The 17,808-nt window shown below is 48.2% G+C and overlaps 1 protein-coding gene across 1 annotated transcript in view; it reads right to left on the reverse strand.

Moving 5' to 3' along the window:
- Positions 1 to 12,979, reverse strand: part of LOC116946646 (delta-type opioid receptor-like) — a 30,890-nt gene extending 17,911 nt beyond the window's left edge. The window contains exons 1-2 of the mRNA XM_032961766.2: positions 12,482 to 12,979; positions 8,682 to 8,968 (exon numbers count right to left, since the gene is read on the reverse strand). Coding sequence (XP_032817657.1) covers positions 8,682 to 8,947 — 266 coding nt within the window. The 5' untranslated portion in view covers positions 8,948 to 8,968; positions 12,482 to 12,979. The remainder of the gene's footprint in view (positions 1 to 8,681; positions 8,969 to 12,481) is intronic.
- Between the last annotated feature and the right edge of the window lie 4,829 nt (positions 12,980 to 17,808).

The raw sequence follows: 17,808 nt of genomic DNA on the forward strand, positions 1-17,808 counted from the left end.
AATAAATGAAGATCGGTCAGTGTGAACAGGCTTGGGCAGCCTGTTCCTTCCTCTCTCGGGGTCATCTGCTGGACGAATACATTATAAGGTCGCGCTCATTGCACACAGAGTGCTTTCCACTAATGAACCACCAATACCTCGCTGAGCTCATAAATGAGCAGAAACGCGAACTCCGCTCATCCTCGCAGCAGCGGATTTTGGCGAACCTTTGAACGAAGGCGTTTACTGCGTTGCTCGCTTTCAGATGTACTTCTGCGGCCGTCTGGAACGCTCTTTCTTCCGATATTAGGAAGCTACTGGAGCTACGTAATTTTAAATATAAATTGAAAACGCATTTGCTTAGAACTGCTTTGTGTGTTTAGTTTGTCGTCCTTCGATTGTCACTGTTGGACACGTACGGTGCGATAGAAGTTCAACGTGCGTACGTACATCCGCTGCTTTTGAATCCTCAGTGGAACGTTGAGTTTGATGGAGAACGTCAATGCTTATTATGTCACCGCTGGAGCGTCCCGTTGGAGCAAAGGCACACACATATCTGCAGGTGCAGTAGAACCCATCCTCACCACGCTGATTGGTTTCACGAAACTGGTCATTAAGTGATTTGTTCATTAAGCGAGCTGAGGAAATACACGGTCAAGGCTTAATTCGTTTCGAAAGTTACCTTGTTCCACCGGAGAAGCGTACTTCATAATATTTAAAACAATGGTATTACATGAAGATACTAACAACATTATGAACACATAATATTAAAATAAACATGGTTAATCGATGCATTAATTAATGTTTACTGTAGATACAACAGCCCGTCGTTAACAGGGGAATGTTGGTAAGCGAACACATTGGGCTCTATGGAGGCACTACACTGTTATACACTATACACTACACTACTATACAGTACACTATACACTACACTACTATACACTACACTACTATACACTACACTATACACTACACTACTATACACTACACTACTATACACTACACTACTATACACTTCACTATACACTACACTATACACTGCATTATACACTAAACTATACACTACTATACACTACACTAAACACTACACTATACACTGCACTATACACTACACTACTATACACTACACTATACACTATACACTACACTATACACTACTATACACTACACTATACACTACACTATACACTACACTACTATACACTACACTATACACTACACTATACACTGCACTATACACTACACTATACACTACACTACACACTACTATACACTACACTATACACTACACTATACACTACACTATACACTAGACTACACTATACACTCCACTATACACTACACTATACACTACTATACACTACACTAAACACTACTATACACGACTATACACTACACTACTATACACTACACTACTATACACTACACTACTATACACTACACTATACACTACACTATACACTGCATTATACACTAAACTATACACTACTATACACTACACTAAACACTACACTATACACTGCACTATACACTATACACTACACTACTATACACTACACTATACACTATACACTACACTATACACTATACACTACACTATACACTACACTATACACTACACTACTATACACTACACTATACACTACACTATACACTGCACTATACACTACACTATACACTACACTACACACTACTATACACTACACTATACACTACACTATACACTACACTACACTATACATTCCACTATACACTACACTATACACTACTATACACTACACTAAACACTACTATACACGACTATACACTACACTACTATACACTACACTATACACTACACTGCTTACACTACACTACTATACACTACACTACTATACACTACACTATACACGACACTATATACTACACTACTATACACTACACTATACACTACACTATACACTACACTATACACGACACTATACACTACACTATACACTGCACTATACACTACACTACTATCTACTACACTATACACTACACTATACACTGCACTATACACTACACTTTACACTACACTATACACTACACTATACACTGCACTATACACTACACTATACACTACACTATACGCTACACTATACACGACTATACTCTACACTACTATACACTACACTATACACTACATTGCTATACACTACACTATACACTACACTATACACTACACTATGCACTACTATATACTACACTATACACTGCACTATACACTACACTATACACTATACACTACACTATACACTACACTATACACTACACTATACACTGCACTATACACTACACTATACACTACACTATACACTACTATACACTACTATACACTACACTACTAAACACTACACTACTATACACTACACTACTATACACTGCACTATACACTACACTTTACACTACACTATACACTACTATACACTACACTATGCTGCACTATACACTACACTATACACTGCACTATACACTACATTATACACTGCACTATACACTACCATACACTACATTGTACACTACACTATACACTACTATACACTACACTATACACTACACTTAAACTACGCTATACACTACACTATACACTACACTATACACTACACTATACACTACTATACACTACACTATACACTACCCTATACACTACACTATACACTACACTATACACTACACATGGGGCTCTATGGAGGCACGTCGTTAAGCGATTAGTCGTTAACAGGGGTGGTCGGTCGGAGGGGTTCTACGTTACACACTTCAGAATATATCAACAAGAACGAAAAGGAAAATGTGATGCATTTCACGGAGTGCATTTCAGACATTTAAACTGTGCATTTTTAGAGGCACGTTTTTAGCATTTTCTCAATAAAATTACCCAACAGGAAACTATTTATCAAGGTACCAAGTTTATCCGAGCGCACACTCACTGCGACTTCGTAAAGTCGAGCAAGGAGAAGGCAGGGGAGCTGGTGGCCTATGCAAAGGATCTCACAGTGAGTGAGGCCGACACAGCCAGAAACAACCACACAACAACGATGGAAAAAAATAATCCTGTGAAAAAAATAATTAATATGTATACATATTCTTGGTTCTTTCGGTAAAGTCACGTAGAAGGGAAACAATAAAATCATAAAAATATAAAAACAATAAAATTCTCACGACGTTTCGACTGCAACACAAGCAATCATCATCAGGTGTGAAAACCACAGCAAGAAGATTTGAAAAAAGTGGCGTTTTTTCTCTTAACGCCACTTTATTCAAATTTTCTTGCCGTGGTTTATTGTCAAGATCATGTCTCCAATTAGCATTTGTTGACCGATATGTTGTTTAATTTTAGTTTTTTTTACTTGTGACCTAGGTCATGGATGAATATAATTTGAAATTATATATTTTTCAATCAATACATTTCCTTCAAGGCTCACCAAAAAACAGCCAAGCTTCATTAATACCACGCTACAGGCAGTGTTGCAGTGGGAAGGGCGACAGGGTGGCACAGGTGCTACTGCTCGTGCCACATGGAAAAAAGTTCTCGAGTTCGAATTCCCGACTTGGGAGTCTGTCTGTGAGGAGTTTGTCTTTTTTTCCCCCAGTTCTGCTTTGGGTTCTTCTGGGTTCTCTCATTTCCTCCCATGGCTAAAGCTAAAAAAAAACATAGTAACCGTTAGTGGCCGATAACATCCAAATGCTGAAAGAAACCCCTGCAAATTACTCAATTGTTATTTCACACAGGAGCAACACTGCAAAACCTTGGTTCGATCATCCTGAAAAAGAGTGTTGAGAATCAGGCGTGGATAAGCAAGTCTAAATAAATAAATTCAGTAAAAAAAATGCAGACAGCTATGGATTTTACGATTTTTAACTTGGATTGAATGTTGATGGGAGCAGAGGTGCAGCAAAATAGCACGCTGCACCATGAACCCGGGTAACCCGAGTCTCCCAGTTATGGGTTAGAGTTACATCACTGGCACGTGATATCTAAGCGGGCCCTGGGCCTCGCCTTTACCCACCCACACTGACCAGCGAGATAAAGTACAGCCAAATAATCTCCATGACAGCGCGGGAGTGGCCTTTTTCCAGGAGTTGGATTGACATTGTCACTGTAACCTAGGATGTTGGAATCTGTCTTCAGTGTGCAATTTAAAATTGACCTTTTTTCAACATACAATTTCATAACATACAAACAAAATGTCAACGTTATTACCTTCATTTTTCCATTGAGGCGGTGATAACCTGATCACAGCCCTGAATTCCCCATTCCTCTGGCGGGGGTGAGTCTATCCATCCAACAGCCACTGTTGACTTCACCGCGAAGTGGTACTACTAATTTAAAATGATCCCAAGTGTATGACGAGCTCAGTCAACCCACCCACCACAATCTAGGATGTAAACCTTTGGATTGCCAGCCATTTGCTCTCCTGCCGACCCACCTGGGAACGAATATGTTGCAAGATTACATATTCTGTCGATTGAGAAGGATAGTAGAACTCAGCACCATCAGCTGGCGAGCTCCGCTTAGCGAGGAGGATGACTGTACACGTTCTTAACGAAGGCAGTAACGGATGCACAAAATCACTTTAAGGAATTTCCAAAACCCAGGAGGTAAAATGAAAGAACATTCATCCTCACATGCTGGTGTCATCTGCCACTGAGCCTGACATTTCCCGACTGGAGGTTGCTAATGGTCACGGGGACAATGGTGGCAATTTACTCCAATTTAAACTCACCCTGTGTTAGCTGGAAAAGGCCACCAGCCCTTAATGAGCACACAATAAATTACATCAGACGCCATAAACGTATTGGCAGAGAAGGCTACATTAGCGGTGGTTCGTTGCCAATGCAGCATAACTAAACGAGTTGTGCAGAATTCCATTCTAAACGGTGGTGATTTGTGGTCCAAGATATTTATGAAGTGTTAATCGCTTCACTTTTAGTGGTGGAAGTGCGGGTTAGTGGACCTCGAGGTCCACTGTAAACCTGGTGACCCTATTTCAATTCCATGGCCCTGGATAACATCAGCGGTGAGCGATATCTGAACTGGTTCTGAGTTCTACTGTAACCCTACATCGACCCACACAGACCAACCCCAGTGTGGGGAGACCTTCATCTAGCAGTGGAGATATATAATACATATTATTTACTCATATTTACTGACTTACTTTACAACTTTCTCTATATTGCACTCCTATCGTTTTGTATGGTTTGATGTTGTAACTTGCTGTGCTGCCGATACTGGACATATGCGAAAAGAGCTTCATAGCTCATCGGATTCCTACTGGAGCAAAAATAAAAATTCCAAATCGGAGTGACAAAAAGTATCCATCAACTGATCACGTTTTTCTTCTTCGTCTTCTTCTTCTTGTATATTTGGGTCCATTCTTCACACAATGAAGTGGTGGACCGAGACTTACCAACAGAAGAACAACGAGTGATTGCACGGGGTGACCAGCCTGGGTGTAGTAGAGACATGGTGAGCAGTACAGGGCTTCTACAGAAAAATCCACGAGAAGTTTAACACGTAAGCTCTCGCGACCAATATCATCCATAAGAAGTGTTTTGGGTTAGGTCGCGTAAATCTATAAATGTGTCGTTAAACCCACCACCACCCGACACAGCCAATTAGTAAGGATTGTCACGTAAACAGAACATGCCAATGCGTTACTAGTACAGCACACCGGTGTGTTGGAGAGCAAAGCCACAACATTTACAATCTGAGTACTGCCAGTAATTACAACCAGCTTCATCAGGCGACAGCCAGATTAGTGAAGAAATCCTCCTGTTCCGTTCCTTAAATAGAGGGGTGGGTGTGATGACGTCACTTGTGAGCACTTCTTGAGCGACGTGGGGGGGGGGGAGGATTCCTGATTGCACATTAATGACGATGGGTATCCATTGCCGGTTGAGTTATTTGTACGGCAATCAACGTACATTATGCATGCACATTATGCAAGCCCATCGCGGATTACAAAAATGTAATCCACCATCGTTCTATACTCCCCCCCCCCCCCGGTGCTCCTTTGCAACTCGCACTGGCTAGCGGGGTGAAGTATGGTCAAACAAGCCCCATGGATTGCCAAAGGGCCGTAGATTATTATTGATTTGGAGGGGATGATAGAGCGTTGTATTTTAGTTGCCGGTGACCCAGCGATGGCAGTGGAAAGTCCCGTGAATCCAATTAATGAAACTGCAAACGGCAATGCATTCGTGCTGGTGGCACACATTTCCACATTTAAAATAAAAATTTATCCGTAAAAAAATAACTAAGTTACAGCGACCTAAAAACCCAAATCCAAGAGAAATAATTTGAGTTTTCAAAAAAGTTCATGAACAGTGAGGTCATCTTTGTTTTGGTTCTTTCGGTAAAGTCACGTAGAAGGGAAATAATAAAATAATAAAATAATAAAAATAAAACATATGCCATCGTCAGCAGCCATTATCAATCCACTGCTGGACTAAAGCCTTCCCCAAACCACCGCCATCTCTCAAGATCTTGCGATTTAAAGCTTTCGTGACTGCGAGGATTCATTCTCTTTGGTTCTTTCGGTAAGGTCACGTAGAATGAGAATAAAATAATAAAATAACACAATAAAATTATCACGACGTTTCGGCCACAACGCAAGCGGCCGTCTTCAGGTGAAGGTGAAGACGACCGCTTGCGTTGTGGCCGAAACGTCGTGAGAATTTTATCGTGTTATTTTATTATTTTATTCTCATTCTACGTGACCTTACCGAAAGAACCAAAGAAGATCTCTCAAGATCTTGCGATGAAGCAATTCCGCTGCACACCAGCTGACGTCGTTGCTCCACCTGCACGAGGTCCGTCCCCTCGGCTGCCGCTCCGCTCTCAGTCTCGACCGTCCGCCACGGCCTGCTCTGGCTGCGACGCGCCTGCCCACGTCCGCTCACTCACCTCTACCTCTCTCTCTCTCCTTAGCACTTTGAGTCACGTCTTTAGCCTGCCCATTTCTTCGAATCCACGCACTCCTCTGCATGGCGAGGCGGTAATCCGGTTTCTAAATCAAACTAACTGCAGCAGAAGCATTGGAAGCTATTGCATGCTGTTAAATGCATTTCATTACACACGCAGTGTTCTGTCTTCACCAAACGTAACCCAAATAAGCAGTGAGGCCCCCTGATTTCCTGCTCACGCCACTGCTCTATAGAGGGTCCTCTACCAGAAGTAGCTTTCGAGAGTCCCACCCAGAGAGTAATTCGCCTTCACTTCCACGCTGTCCACGCCAAGAGATCAGCTCGAGCCGGTGACCGCTGGATTGCAACTCGAGTGTGCTGCTAACTGTTACAACTACGCCTGTAAAGCCGTAGTGCGCTCCACCACTGCTATACGTTTAAATGCGGCGCCGTTGTTTAAACAGCGGCTCTAAGATGCATTTAAAATCACCGCAAATGTAATTGAAGTGACGGTTTTTTACAGGACGCACATAAAGTGCATATGCTGCAGACATTGCTCTGCTTAGAAATTGGTCTATGAAAACAAATCCATGCATTTAAGCGGCCACATGAATCTGTAATAAGTACAAGGTCTTGCTGCGTATGTAATTATTGGCGCGTGATGAAAACGTGGGCTAGATAACGTAGGCTGCTAGGTGACACGATGCCTAGAAATGTGGGCATTGACACAAATGTAATTTGAACAAAAAAATCTGAAAATTGTGCAAAGACTCATGGGGAGGTGTGTAGGTGCAAAAACAAACGAAAACAAATTACCAGATAGATTTAACAGCATTAGGGAGTCAGAGACACAGACGTGGATTGGGCAGGGAAAGCCGCTGGGAGCCATAATGGGCGGTGGTCGAGACTAGCGGCGAAGTAGCAGCCAAGGCAGAGAGCCGAGAGGAGATGGAGCGATGGAATCAACTCGTGGACAAGTGGTGCTAGGTGAATTGTAGCATTGGGAGACCGTGAGGGATGGACACGGCTTGGGGAGGGCTTCGTCCAGCAGTGGATTGATCATTGCTGATGTAGATCATTGTTATTTATTACTGTATTTAGTATCCCTAGTTCCTAACAATTCTAACCGAGCGCCTCTTTAAGGAGGTTACGGAGCAATTGTGGGGCATGCCCGTGACCACACAGCACCAACCTTCGTGTGCAGATATGTTTAGGCCGAGTCGACCTAAAGGACGGACAGAGGGACCACGCCAGGCAGTAGGCAGGGGCGCAGCTAGGTGGCTACGGGGTTGGTTACAAACATTCTGCTCAGTTTGTCATACCTGAATCTACCCAGGCCTTAAACTCCAGCTGGAGCTGTCCGAAGCTGAGTTCTGGAAGAGATTTTCTCCGAGAAATTACGGCCTGAATCTCGCCACAACTACTAGTCACTTGACTCGGTAGTGAGCCTACGATTAACTTGGGAGCAGCACAGCCCACAAGCATACGTGCCTATGTCACCATGTTGATGGGACAAAAACGTGGACTGTATAAATTGTAGGACATTTGTCCAAAATGCTGTGGGTGTCTCCGGTACCCACATCCAGCACCCAGGGATTCATTTTGTTTTCACAATATAGAGCTCAGCCCCAGACAGCTCCGGCTGGTTGTCGGACACCCATCACACCCACCAGAGGCTGATGCTGCGACGCACACAGGCAGTAAGTAGGTCGGTAAGTAGTCAAGGTAGGAGGTAGGTAGGTACAGAGGTAGGGACTGCGGGCGGCGCTCCTTACCGGAGGATGACGAACATCACGAGCAGGTTGCCGGACACGCCGAGCACGCACACGATAGAGTAGACGGTCGTGATGATGATGGGCATGGCGGAGAGCGGTTGCTGGGTGGAGCTCGCATTGGTCACCGAGAGATTGAGGCCGACCCTCTCGGCCAGCCACACCGCGGTGTCCACGCAGCCCTGGCTGGCGTTCTTGTTGTTGTTGTTGTTGCCGCCGAGGTGGACCGCGGAGTCATCGTCCATGGGCTGAATTTTGAACACCTCCATGGTCTCGCCCTGCCACGCGTCCTAGAAGACGTAAGGTAAGGTAAAGGTGCAGCCCCTGCAATCGCTCGCTCACGCCACTGCTGGCGGCGTGGCCCCCAGCTCGAGAGAGCTCGAGGAGGGGAGATCCCCTCTGGGGGGGGGGTGTATTTTGAACAACATTTCTTGCTAAAAATCTTGGGAGGGCCCACACTTTGCCCCACCTTACGCGCGAGCTGCCGATCGAGTCGCGGTGGATATTTATACTGCTGCAAGGACGGAGGGGTGGGTGTGGGGGGGGCTTTAAGAAACGTGCCCATTGTGTGAAGTGCCGCGCCGGGAGATATAATCGAACCGGCGACGTCTACAATTCCAAGTCTTATTTTTTGGGGGGGTGGAGGGGGTCTCTGACCCGGACAGACCCCGGCTGAAATTAAGCGCCCTGGGTCATGAATGACAAATCACGAGTCCTTAAAGGAGACGTTTTCATTCGTCAATCTGCCAACTGCTCCTTTGGCTCGCTCACAAATGCAAACTTCCTACGGACGATGAACGTGCGATGCGTTCTTGAAGTCGCCTCTTACTTTTACCAAACGTGAGCACGGAAGATGCCATCAAATTCGCACTGACGACGTGGAGCCAAACGCGAGGTCGTGCCCCCGCCTCCTCCTCCTCACCACCACCACCACCACGTGAACGTGTGCGGGCGTGGCTTTGTCATTTTATAGGGGTGGCTGAAAGTGCACGTAGCCTGGCACGATCGCCTTGGCGACGTCACCGCAGCTTCGTGTCGAATGGCGGTTGTTGTTGTTGTAGTGCGAGCGTAGGTGTGGCTTGGCCTTCGGCGGTGCTCGCGAACAGCACTTGCACCTACAGTCTGCTCAGGCTACACGGGGGGGATCTTTACAGGTGTGGCTATGTGCGTGCAGGTGCGGCTACGTGTGTGTTCCATTCCCGCTCACGGCCAACACCAGCGACACCGACCTGAACCGGTCCTGAGCCTCCCCTAGGTCGACTCAGCCTTAAATGAGTACCTGGGACGGTGTGTAAACATCGCCACTGGGGAGACAAAGGCGGCCGAGCGTGGTGCTCGCGTGCCGTGCCGGTCTTCATCGGAGCTACTCGTTAGCAGCACTTGCCCCAACAGCTTGTTTAAGCTATACGGGGGATCTTTGTTTGTGTACCTGTGTTAGTACGTGTGAAGGTCCTTGGAAGCATATCTCTCTATGTGCCTTTAAATCAGTTTCGGTTCGCGGCGCCGATTTGTCCAGGCAAATTATGCCCCCTCGGGATTTCCAGTCTCAGGTGATAACGCGTGCGGATGCAGGCCTCATTGATAAGACAGAGGCAGCGTGTGATGGTGGTGGTGATCGTGATATCCCTCGTGCTGGGTCGGGGGGTGGGCTGTGTGCGTCTGTCTGCTGACGATGAAGCCACTTGCCTAGTGCATTCCAGTTTAGCTGTGGGTCTCCTTGCGTTGTGCCTATGAGTGGGGGGTGGTAGTGTAGCGGTTAGCGCGCTACGCCGAGAACCCGACGACGCGAGTTCGATTCCTGCTCACGGCCAACACCGGTGACGATTATCTGAACTGGTCCCTGGGCCTCCCCTAGGTCGACTCAGCCTCAACTGGATACCTTCTGCGATGTGTAAACATTGCCACGAGGGTAACAAAGGCGGCCGGGTGTGGTGCTGGCTATGGGGGATCTTTGTCTTGATTTATTAATACATCGGTCGACGAGGATATATGCGAGTCTATGGCTCTCTGTGTGAGTCTATGGGTCTCTATGTGAATCTGTGGCTATTTGTGTTAGTCTATGGGTCGTTGTGTGTGATTGTCGTTCTCTATGTGGGTGTGTCGGTCCGTGCGTTAGCCTATGGGTCTCTATGTTGATCTATGGGTCTCTGTGTTAGCCTATGGGTCTCTATGTCGATCTATGGGTCTCTATGTTAGTCTATGGGTCTCTATGAATCTATGGATATCTGTGTTAGTCTATGGGTACCTGTCTTAGTCTATGGGTATCTGTGTTAGTCTATGGGTCTCTGTGTTAGTCTATGGGTATCTGTGTTAGTCTATGGGTCTCTGTGTTAGTCTATGGGTCTCTGTGTTAGTCTATGGGTATCTGTGTTAGTCTCTGGGTCTCTGTGTTAGCATATGGGTCTCTGTGTTAGTCTATGGGTCTCTGTTAATCTATGAGTAACTGTGTTAGTATATGGGTCTCTTTGAATATGTATATCTGTGTTAGTCTATGGGTCTCTGTGTTAGTCTATGGGTACCTGTGTTAGACTCTGGGTCTCTGTGTTAGTCTATGGGTCTATGTGTTAGTCTATGGGTACCTGTGTTAGACTCTGGGTCTCTGTGTTAGTCTATGGATCTATGTGTTAGTCTCTGGGTCTCTGTGTTAGCCTAAGGGTCTCTGTGTTAGTCTCTGGGTCTCTGTGTTAGTCTATGGGTCTATGTGTTAGTCTATGGGTCTCTGTGTTAGTCTCTGGGTCTCTATGTTAGTCTATGGGTCTCTGAGATAACTATGCCACACAATCGAGTTGCAGTATCTCGATGAGCCCACCGTCACGCAGAAGCTGTTGCCCCGTCATCTGCTCGAGCAACGCACCGCCGACTGCTGCATGGCATCTGCTGTCCGTGCATGCGTATGTGTGGGCGCACATGTCCATGCAGCTACGCCTGCACGAATGAGTTCACCTGTTATCGCAGTTGTGTGTGTGTGTGCAGCGGTGAGTCTAAGCCGTATGTGCAGCAGTGCCTGTATGGGGTTGTGCAGCAGTGGGCGAAACAGTTGGTGCATCTGTGTGCAGCAGTGAGTGTAAGCTACGTTCAGCAGTGAGCGCATCTGTCCGTGCAGCAGTCTGATAGCGCGGCAGCGAGTGCATATGGGTGTGCAGCAAGTGGGTGCAACAGTTGGTGCATCTGTGTGCGCGCAACAGTATTTGTAAGCGCTACAGTGAGTGTAACTTACCTGCAGCAGTGAGTGTGTATGGGAGTGCAGCAGTGCCTGTATCTGAGTGTGCAACAGGGTGCAGCAGCATCTGTGCGAGCAGCAGCGGACTCTCGTGTCCGTGGGGATGTTTGTCGGTGTGTGAGTGCAGCCGTGGTGCAGCGGTTTGCGCGCTGTGCTATGAAACTGGCTGCGCGGGTTTGATTCCCGCTCTCGGCCAACACCATTGACGATTAGCTGAATTGGGCATCCCCTAGAGCGACTCAGCCACAAATGAGTGCATGGTGTGATGTGTAAACATCGCTCACGAGAAAGACAAAGGCGGCCGAGTGCGGTGCTAGCCACCCACCCCCTCGTGTGCCGTGCCGGCCTTCATAGGTGCTACTCGCTAAGAGCACTTGCCCCAACAGTTTGTTGAGGCTATACCGGGAAACGTTGTCTTTGAGCGCAGCAGCAGTGGTGAGTTTACCCGTGGGCGCCCAGGTAAGCGAATCTGTTTGTGCACTTCTGTGTGCAGCAGCAGCAGCAGCGAGTGAGTGTACGCGCGCACACACACGCAGACGCACGGACGCAGCGTTACTCATCTCTTCCCGGGAGGAGCACTCACCGCGATCGCCTCGCGCCGTCTCCTCTCCACTCCTTGCCGCTCCGCGTCCACCGCCCGCCTCGCTCGCCCTGCAGATCGCGCGTGAGCGGCACCGACGCGCGCGCGCGCGTGCCGTCTGCCGTCCTCGTCAATTCATGAGTACGACTATTGACTATTTACTGCTGCTGCTGCGTAAACGACTCTCAGCTCGACGATCGAGCAGAGAGTAGTTGAGAGGTGATATCTGCGGTGGCGCCGCTCGGCGAGCAGAGGCGAACGTCTCGATAACAACATCAACAACAACATTAAGGCGACTCCCGCCGGCGTTCGTCTCCACCGTAACCCGGTGCCGCGGTTTCAACCGAGAGAAATCCTTCGCTTTGACAGTTCGACTCGAGGACACGGTCCCTAAACGACGCAGCGGTGTTCGCGTGTAGATAGCCCCCCCTTTCTCGCGCCCGACGAAGAAAGAAGGCGAGAGAGCTTGGGATTGGGGGGGTGCTATATGGGAGGCAGCGAGTATCCTCTCTCCTTCCCTCCCTCCCTCCCGCCCTCTCTCCCTCCTCCATCCCCCAGCGTTCTTCATTGGAAGCGCCCGCGCCGCGCAAAGAGCCCAACAACCAAAGACAAAGCTTCCCCCGTGTGACCCTGGGGCAAGGGGTGCTGTTAGCGAACACCTATGAAGGCCGGCAGGGCGCACGAGATGGTATGGGTGGCCAACACCACGGTACCGGCCGCCTTTGTCTCCCCAGTGCTAATGTTTACACTCCCATAACAGGTACACATTTAAGGCTGAGTCGACCTAGGGGAGGCGGGAGGTCCGGGACTGGCTAAATCTTAGTTGCCTTGTTGTTGTTGTTTGACTTGCATCCCACTGGGATTTTATGCACACAGCGTTGGTGTACGGTGCTCTTTCAGGAATATTTTGCTGTTTTTTCATGGATTTTCTGTTTGCACAGTCACATAGTCACTTTAAGATGTTTTCTTGTTCATGTTTTTTGTTTGTTTGTTGCGGTTGCACCCGATTCAAGAGCCGAATGGCTCACAGGGCTATACCAAATAAATTAAACCATGAAACTAAGAAATGGCTCAAATTTTCTCTACCATTTGGGTCGTGCGTGGGAATAAAACTCGAGTCGCTGGGTTGGCAGCAGAGTGCGCTCACCACTGTGCCACCGCTCCCCACCACCATCCCCCACTCGCCCCTCACGCGATTGACTCCTGCACGAAAGCGTGCCCTTTAGTCAACGTCATTAATTATTATTATTAGTCTTGCAGTCAGCGATCATGCGAATTCGCTTCCTATATTAACGTATGCACGAGTGTGTGTGTGTGTGTGCGTGACGACGCCCCACGTGCTCGCCCCGTGCCCGTGGGACCCGCATCGGGGCCACCCCTTGCGGCTGCTGCTGCGCTGTGTTCTAGGTCGACTCCGCCTTGAATGAGTACTTGCTGTCGTGTGTAAACATCGCCACTTCGGGAGACAAAGGCGGCCGGGCGGGGTTCTGGTCACCCCCACCACCACGTGTGTCGTGCCTGCCTTCATAGGTGCTACTCGCTCACAGCTCTTGCCTCAATCGTCTGTTTAAGGCTATCCGGATGATCTTTGTATTTGTGTGGTGTGTGGTGTGGATGTGTGTGTAGTGTAACAGCGCCGGCTGGTGGACAGCAGCGGCAACTGTGGTGTACAGACGCCGGTGAGGGCGTGCGCGGGGTGTAGGCAGAGGGAGTAACTTGGGGAAGGGTCACGGGAGACCCCATTTGGAGGCCCCTAGAACCTTCTAGCGGGTTCGAGAAGGGAGGCGCTGGGGAAGGACAACAAACTAGAGACCCATTTCTAAAGACATTTCTAAAGAAATGGGTCTCTAAAGGAATATAAGTCTATGAACCTCCACGTGAGTTGATATCTTAAACCACCAACCACATGAGTCTGCACGTGTGTCCCTGGGTGTCTATATCCGTGGGTGTCTATGTGCAAAGCATGTGTCCGTGGTGTCTATGGATGTCTATGTGTCCGTGTGCGTTTGGTTCGTTTCTGCCGGAGTGGCCTCCGTTGCATGCGCCCGACGTCTTTATCGCGCGCAAGAGGAGCGACATTAGTGATGATGAGGCGATCATTGCCGAGCTTAATTCACTCAGCAAAAGACAAAGATGCCCCGTATAGCCTCAACAGACTGTTGGGGCAAGCGCTGTTCGCGAGCACCTGTGAAGGTCGGAACAGCACACGAAGCGAGTTGGGTAGCCAGCGTCACGCCCGACCGCCTTTGTCTCCTGAGTAGCGATGTTTACACACCGCACCTGGTACTCATTTGAGGCTGCGCAGACCTAGGGGATGGCCCAGGACCGGTTAATATATTCGTCACCCGATGTTCGCCGTGGGCGCGACTCGAACTGGGCAGCTGAGCGCTAACCGAGACGTTGCGCTGCAACTGCTCACGATGAGCACTCTGCGGAGGTAATTGTCCATGTGTGACTGGGTGCACTGCCGCACGCCGATATGACGGGGCCATACTGGGAGCCAGAGGGCTTCAACAATTACCGCGTCGTCGTCGTCGCCGCCGCCGTCAGCAGCTCGAACGCGCCGCTTGCGTATTCACGGACGGCTCTGCCCGTGCGGTCGAATTATTCGCACGCGCCCAATATCGCACATGTGGACGTGCCTGCAAGGTTAGTCAATTTAAAGGAAACGCAAAATTATTCCCGCGACATCAAAGGCGCAATATTGCAGGGCACCTTATTTGCACAGCCATTTATTTATATAATCGGATGTGCACGCGTACGCTAAATCCTGGTTTACATTTGTGCAGGCGTGGTACGTTTGTGAAGGGTGTTTAAGGCAAAGTTAAAGGCGCAGCGCTGAAATTTGTTTCTCACGCCTCTGCTCGCGGAAGGGCCCCCACGAGAGGGCGCTCTAGAGAGCAGCCTTCTGTCTCACTGTTCCGCGTTGGCCAGACGTCTCGCATGTGACAATAGTGGTGAAACATCACACTGTGTCTGTGGTGTGTGTGTGTGTGGTCTAGCAGCGCGACGGCTTGCGAGCGGCGCCACGAACCCGGCGAACCAGGTTCGATTCCCACTCACGGCCGGCACCAGTGACGATTATCTGAACCGGTTCAGCCTTAAATGAGTACCTGGTGCGGTGTATAAAGATCGCCACTGGGGAGACAAAGGCAGGTGGTGCTGGCCACCCGACTTCTGGTGTGCCGTGCCGGCCTTCATAGGTGCTACTCGCTAACGACGCTTACCCCAACGGCCTGTTAATAGGGGTCTTTGTCTTTGTATATGGGGGCAGCTTTGGCACAATGGTTAGCGCACTATCCTATGACGCTGGCGACCTGGATTTTATTCCCATCCGCATCTAGCATCTTTGGCGAGTGATAATTGAGTATCTCTATGGGTCCTGGGCCTCCCATTTGGAGACAAAGGCAGTCAAAAGTGGTTATAGCCACACTGCCTCGGTCACGTGTTGAGCTGGCCTTAATAGGTGCTCGTTTACAGCATTTGTCCCAATAGTCTATAAACGGCTATACGGGGGATCTTAGTCGTTTGCGACGTATGTGAAGTCCCTGTACACGTTGAATTTAATTTGCCACAGCGATGAAAGGGTAGTTAGAATGTCCCATTAGCCCACGCAAATACCAATTTGGTTTTCTTAATGACCGCGTTGCCAAGCTGACGTGATGAATGATGGCAACACTTCACATGCAGTGTTCTGGCTGATCACTAATGCTATCTGCTCGGTGACGCAAGCGTCAATGAATGGCTCTGAGCAAGTGTCACCAACTGGGAGCATTGGAACATCGCACGGCTGTCTCTCCGACCCTGACGGACAATCCTGGGCAGCTTCACAGCGGGACATGCGGTCTCAACTCTCCTAAGCAGGGACCGCAGAGTAAGTGCACTGCCACCGTTCGCTGAGCGCAATTCCACAGATGCTACGAGTCTCTATGCGAGCTTATGTTTTACGGTATGTATGCTGAACTTCTTTGGCGTCGTGCGTAGCCAACCGTGCTCATCGGAGGTGCGGGGAGAGGATAACAAACTAAACGCAAAAAAAAAAATCAGTAAAGAAATGGGTCTCTCTATGCAAGTTCACGAACCTCCGCGCGAGCCTATGTCTTAAACTACAAACCATAGCATAACGGCCACGATGCCCGCTTCGATCATTCAGCGTCACAGATGCTCAATGTGAGCATAAGAACGTCGCTGATCAACTCCCCACCGCACAGAAGAGAAAACCCAAGACAGACGTTGCTGTCATCTGCTGTCAAGTGTTAACTGAATGCAAAACTGGGCACGGCAGAGTAAACTGTTGATGGTAGCCTGCAAGTCGAGACCGCACGGGCGACATGCGTGCGTGTCACTGTGATGTCAGGTCTGAAATGCAATTTTGTTCGCATCATCTGGAAGGACTTCAAAAATGTAAGGAGAAAAAAAAAACTAAACATCGAAATCATAAATGTGGATAAAATGCGATCCTTGAGATAGCAGAGATAGCAAACTTTTACCGAATGAAATAGAAGCACAGCCCACATCGAGTGGCTGTTGTTAAAGCGTTGTCTGTCTCGACCACTGAAATAAATGTATTTCCATTGCGCCCTGCCCCAAAGAACAGACCTTTTGGTACGCATGGGAACTGTTAGGAAGCTCAATGTAGTTGCTATTTACTATATTATTTACCAGAGCCAAGCCCCGTGACCTATGAGCTCCTTTTTAGAGACAACGTGGCCACACAGGGTAGTGGCTTTATCGTCATCACAGTGGGGAATTACAGTGGCAGCCAAAAATAATCTAAACGCACACATCTCAATGTGGAGAGCAAAAACCGAAGGACCCAGAAAAAGTACGCGCGACCAGAGAACACGCGGCCTCCTAATATACAAGAGACATCGCAGGGGTAGAGATAGAATCCACGGTCCCCTGCGTACCAGGAAAGGAAAATGATATTTCCACTAGGGTCGCTTCCTTATTCGTTACGGACAATCTCAAAATAATCATGATGATCCAGATTATTGGCGAACCCATGATGTAACGAAAGGAAACAGAAGAGGCTTTGAGAACATGACCACAGAAGAGCCGGCTGCTGTTACTGATCACTGTGACAAAATGAGGTTATAAAGCATTACAACAACAACAAAACCTGTGTTCTAAATAAGCCAGAAGGAATGATGGCAGGTCAAGAATAATGACGGAGTGGCAGCCGAGAACGAATGGAACGTGTCCGAGGAGACGTCATAGAAAACAGGGGAAAGCCATTATTGCTCAGCGGTGAGAAGGCCTCACAACAGCGATGTGAACAGCAGCAGCATCAGCAGCAGGCCACGCCAGGGTACGAACGATGGAGCAAA

Source organism: Petromyzon marinus, chromosome 27 (assembly GCF_048934315.1).
Source record: "Petromyzon marinus isolate PM22_M1 ecotype Great Lakes invasive population chromosome 27, UKy_Petmar_22M1.pri1.0, whole genome shotgun sequence".
Lineage (NCBI taxonomy): Eukaryota > Metazoa > Chordata > Hyperoartia > Petromyzontiformes > Petromyzontidae > Petromyzon > Petromyzon marinus.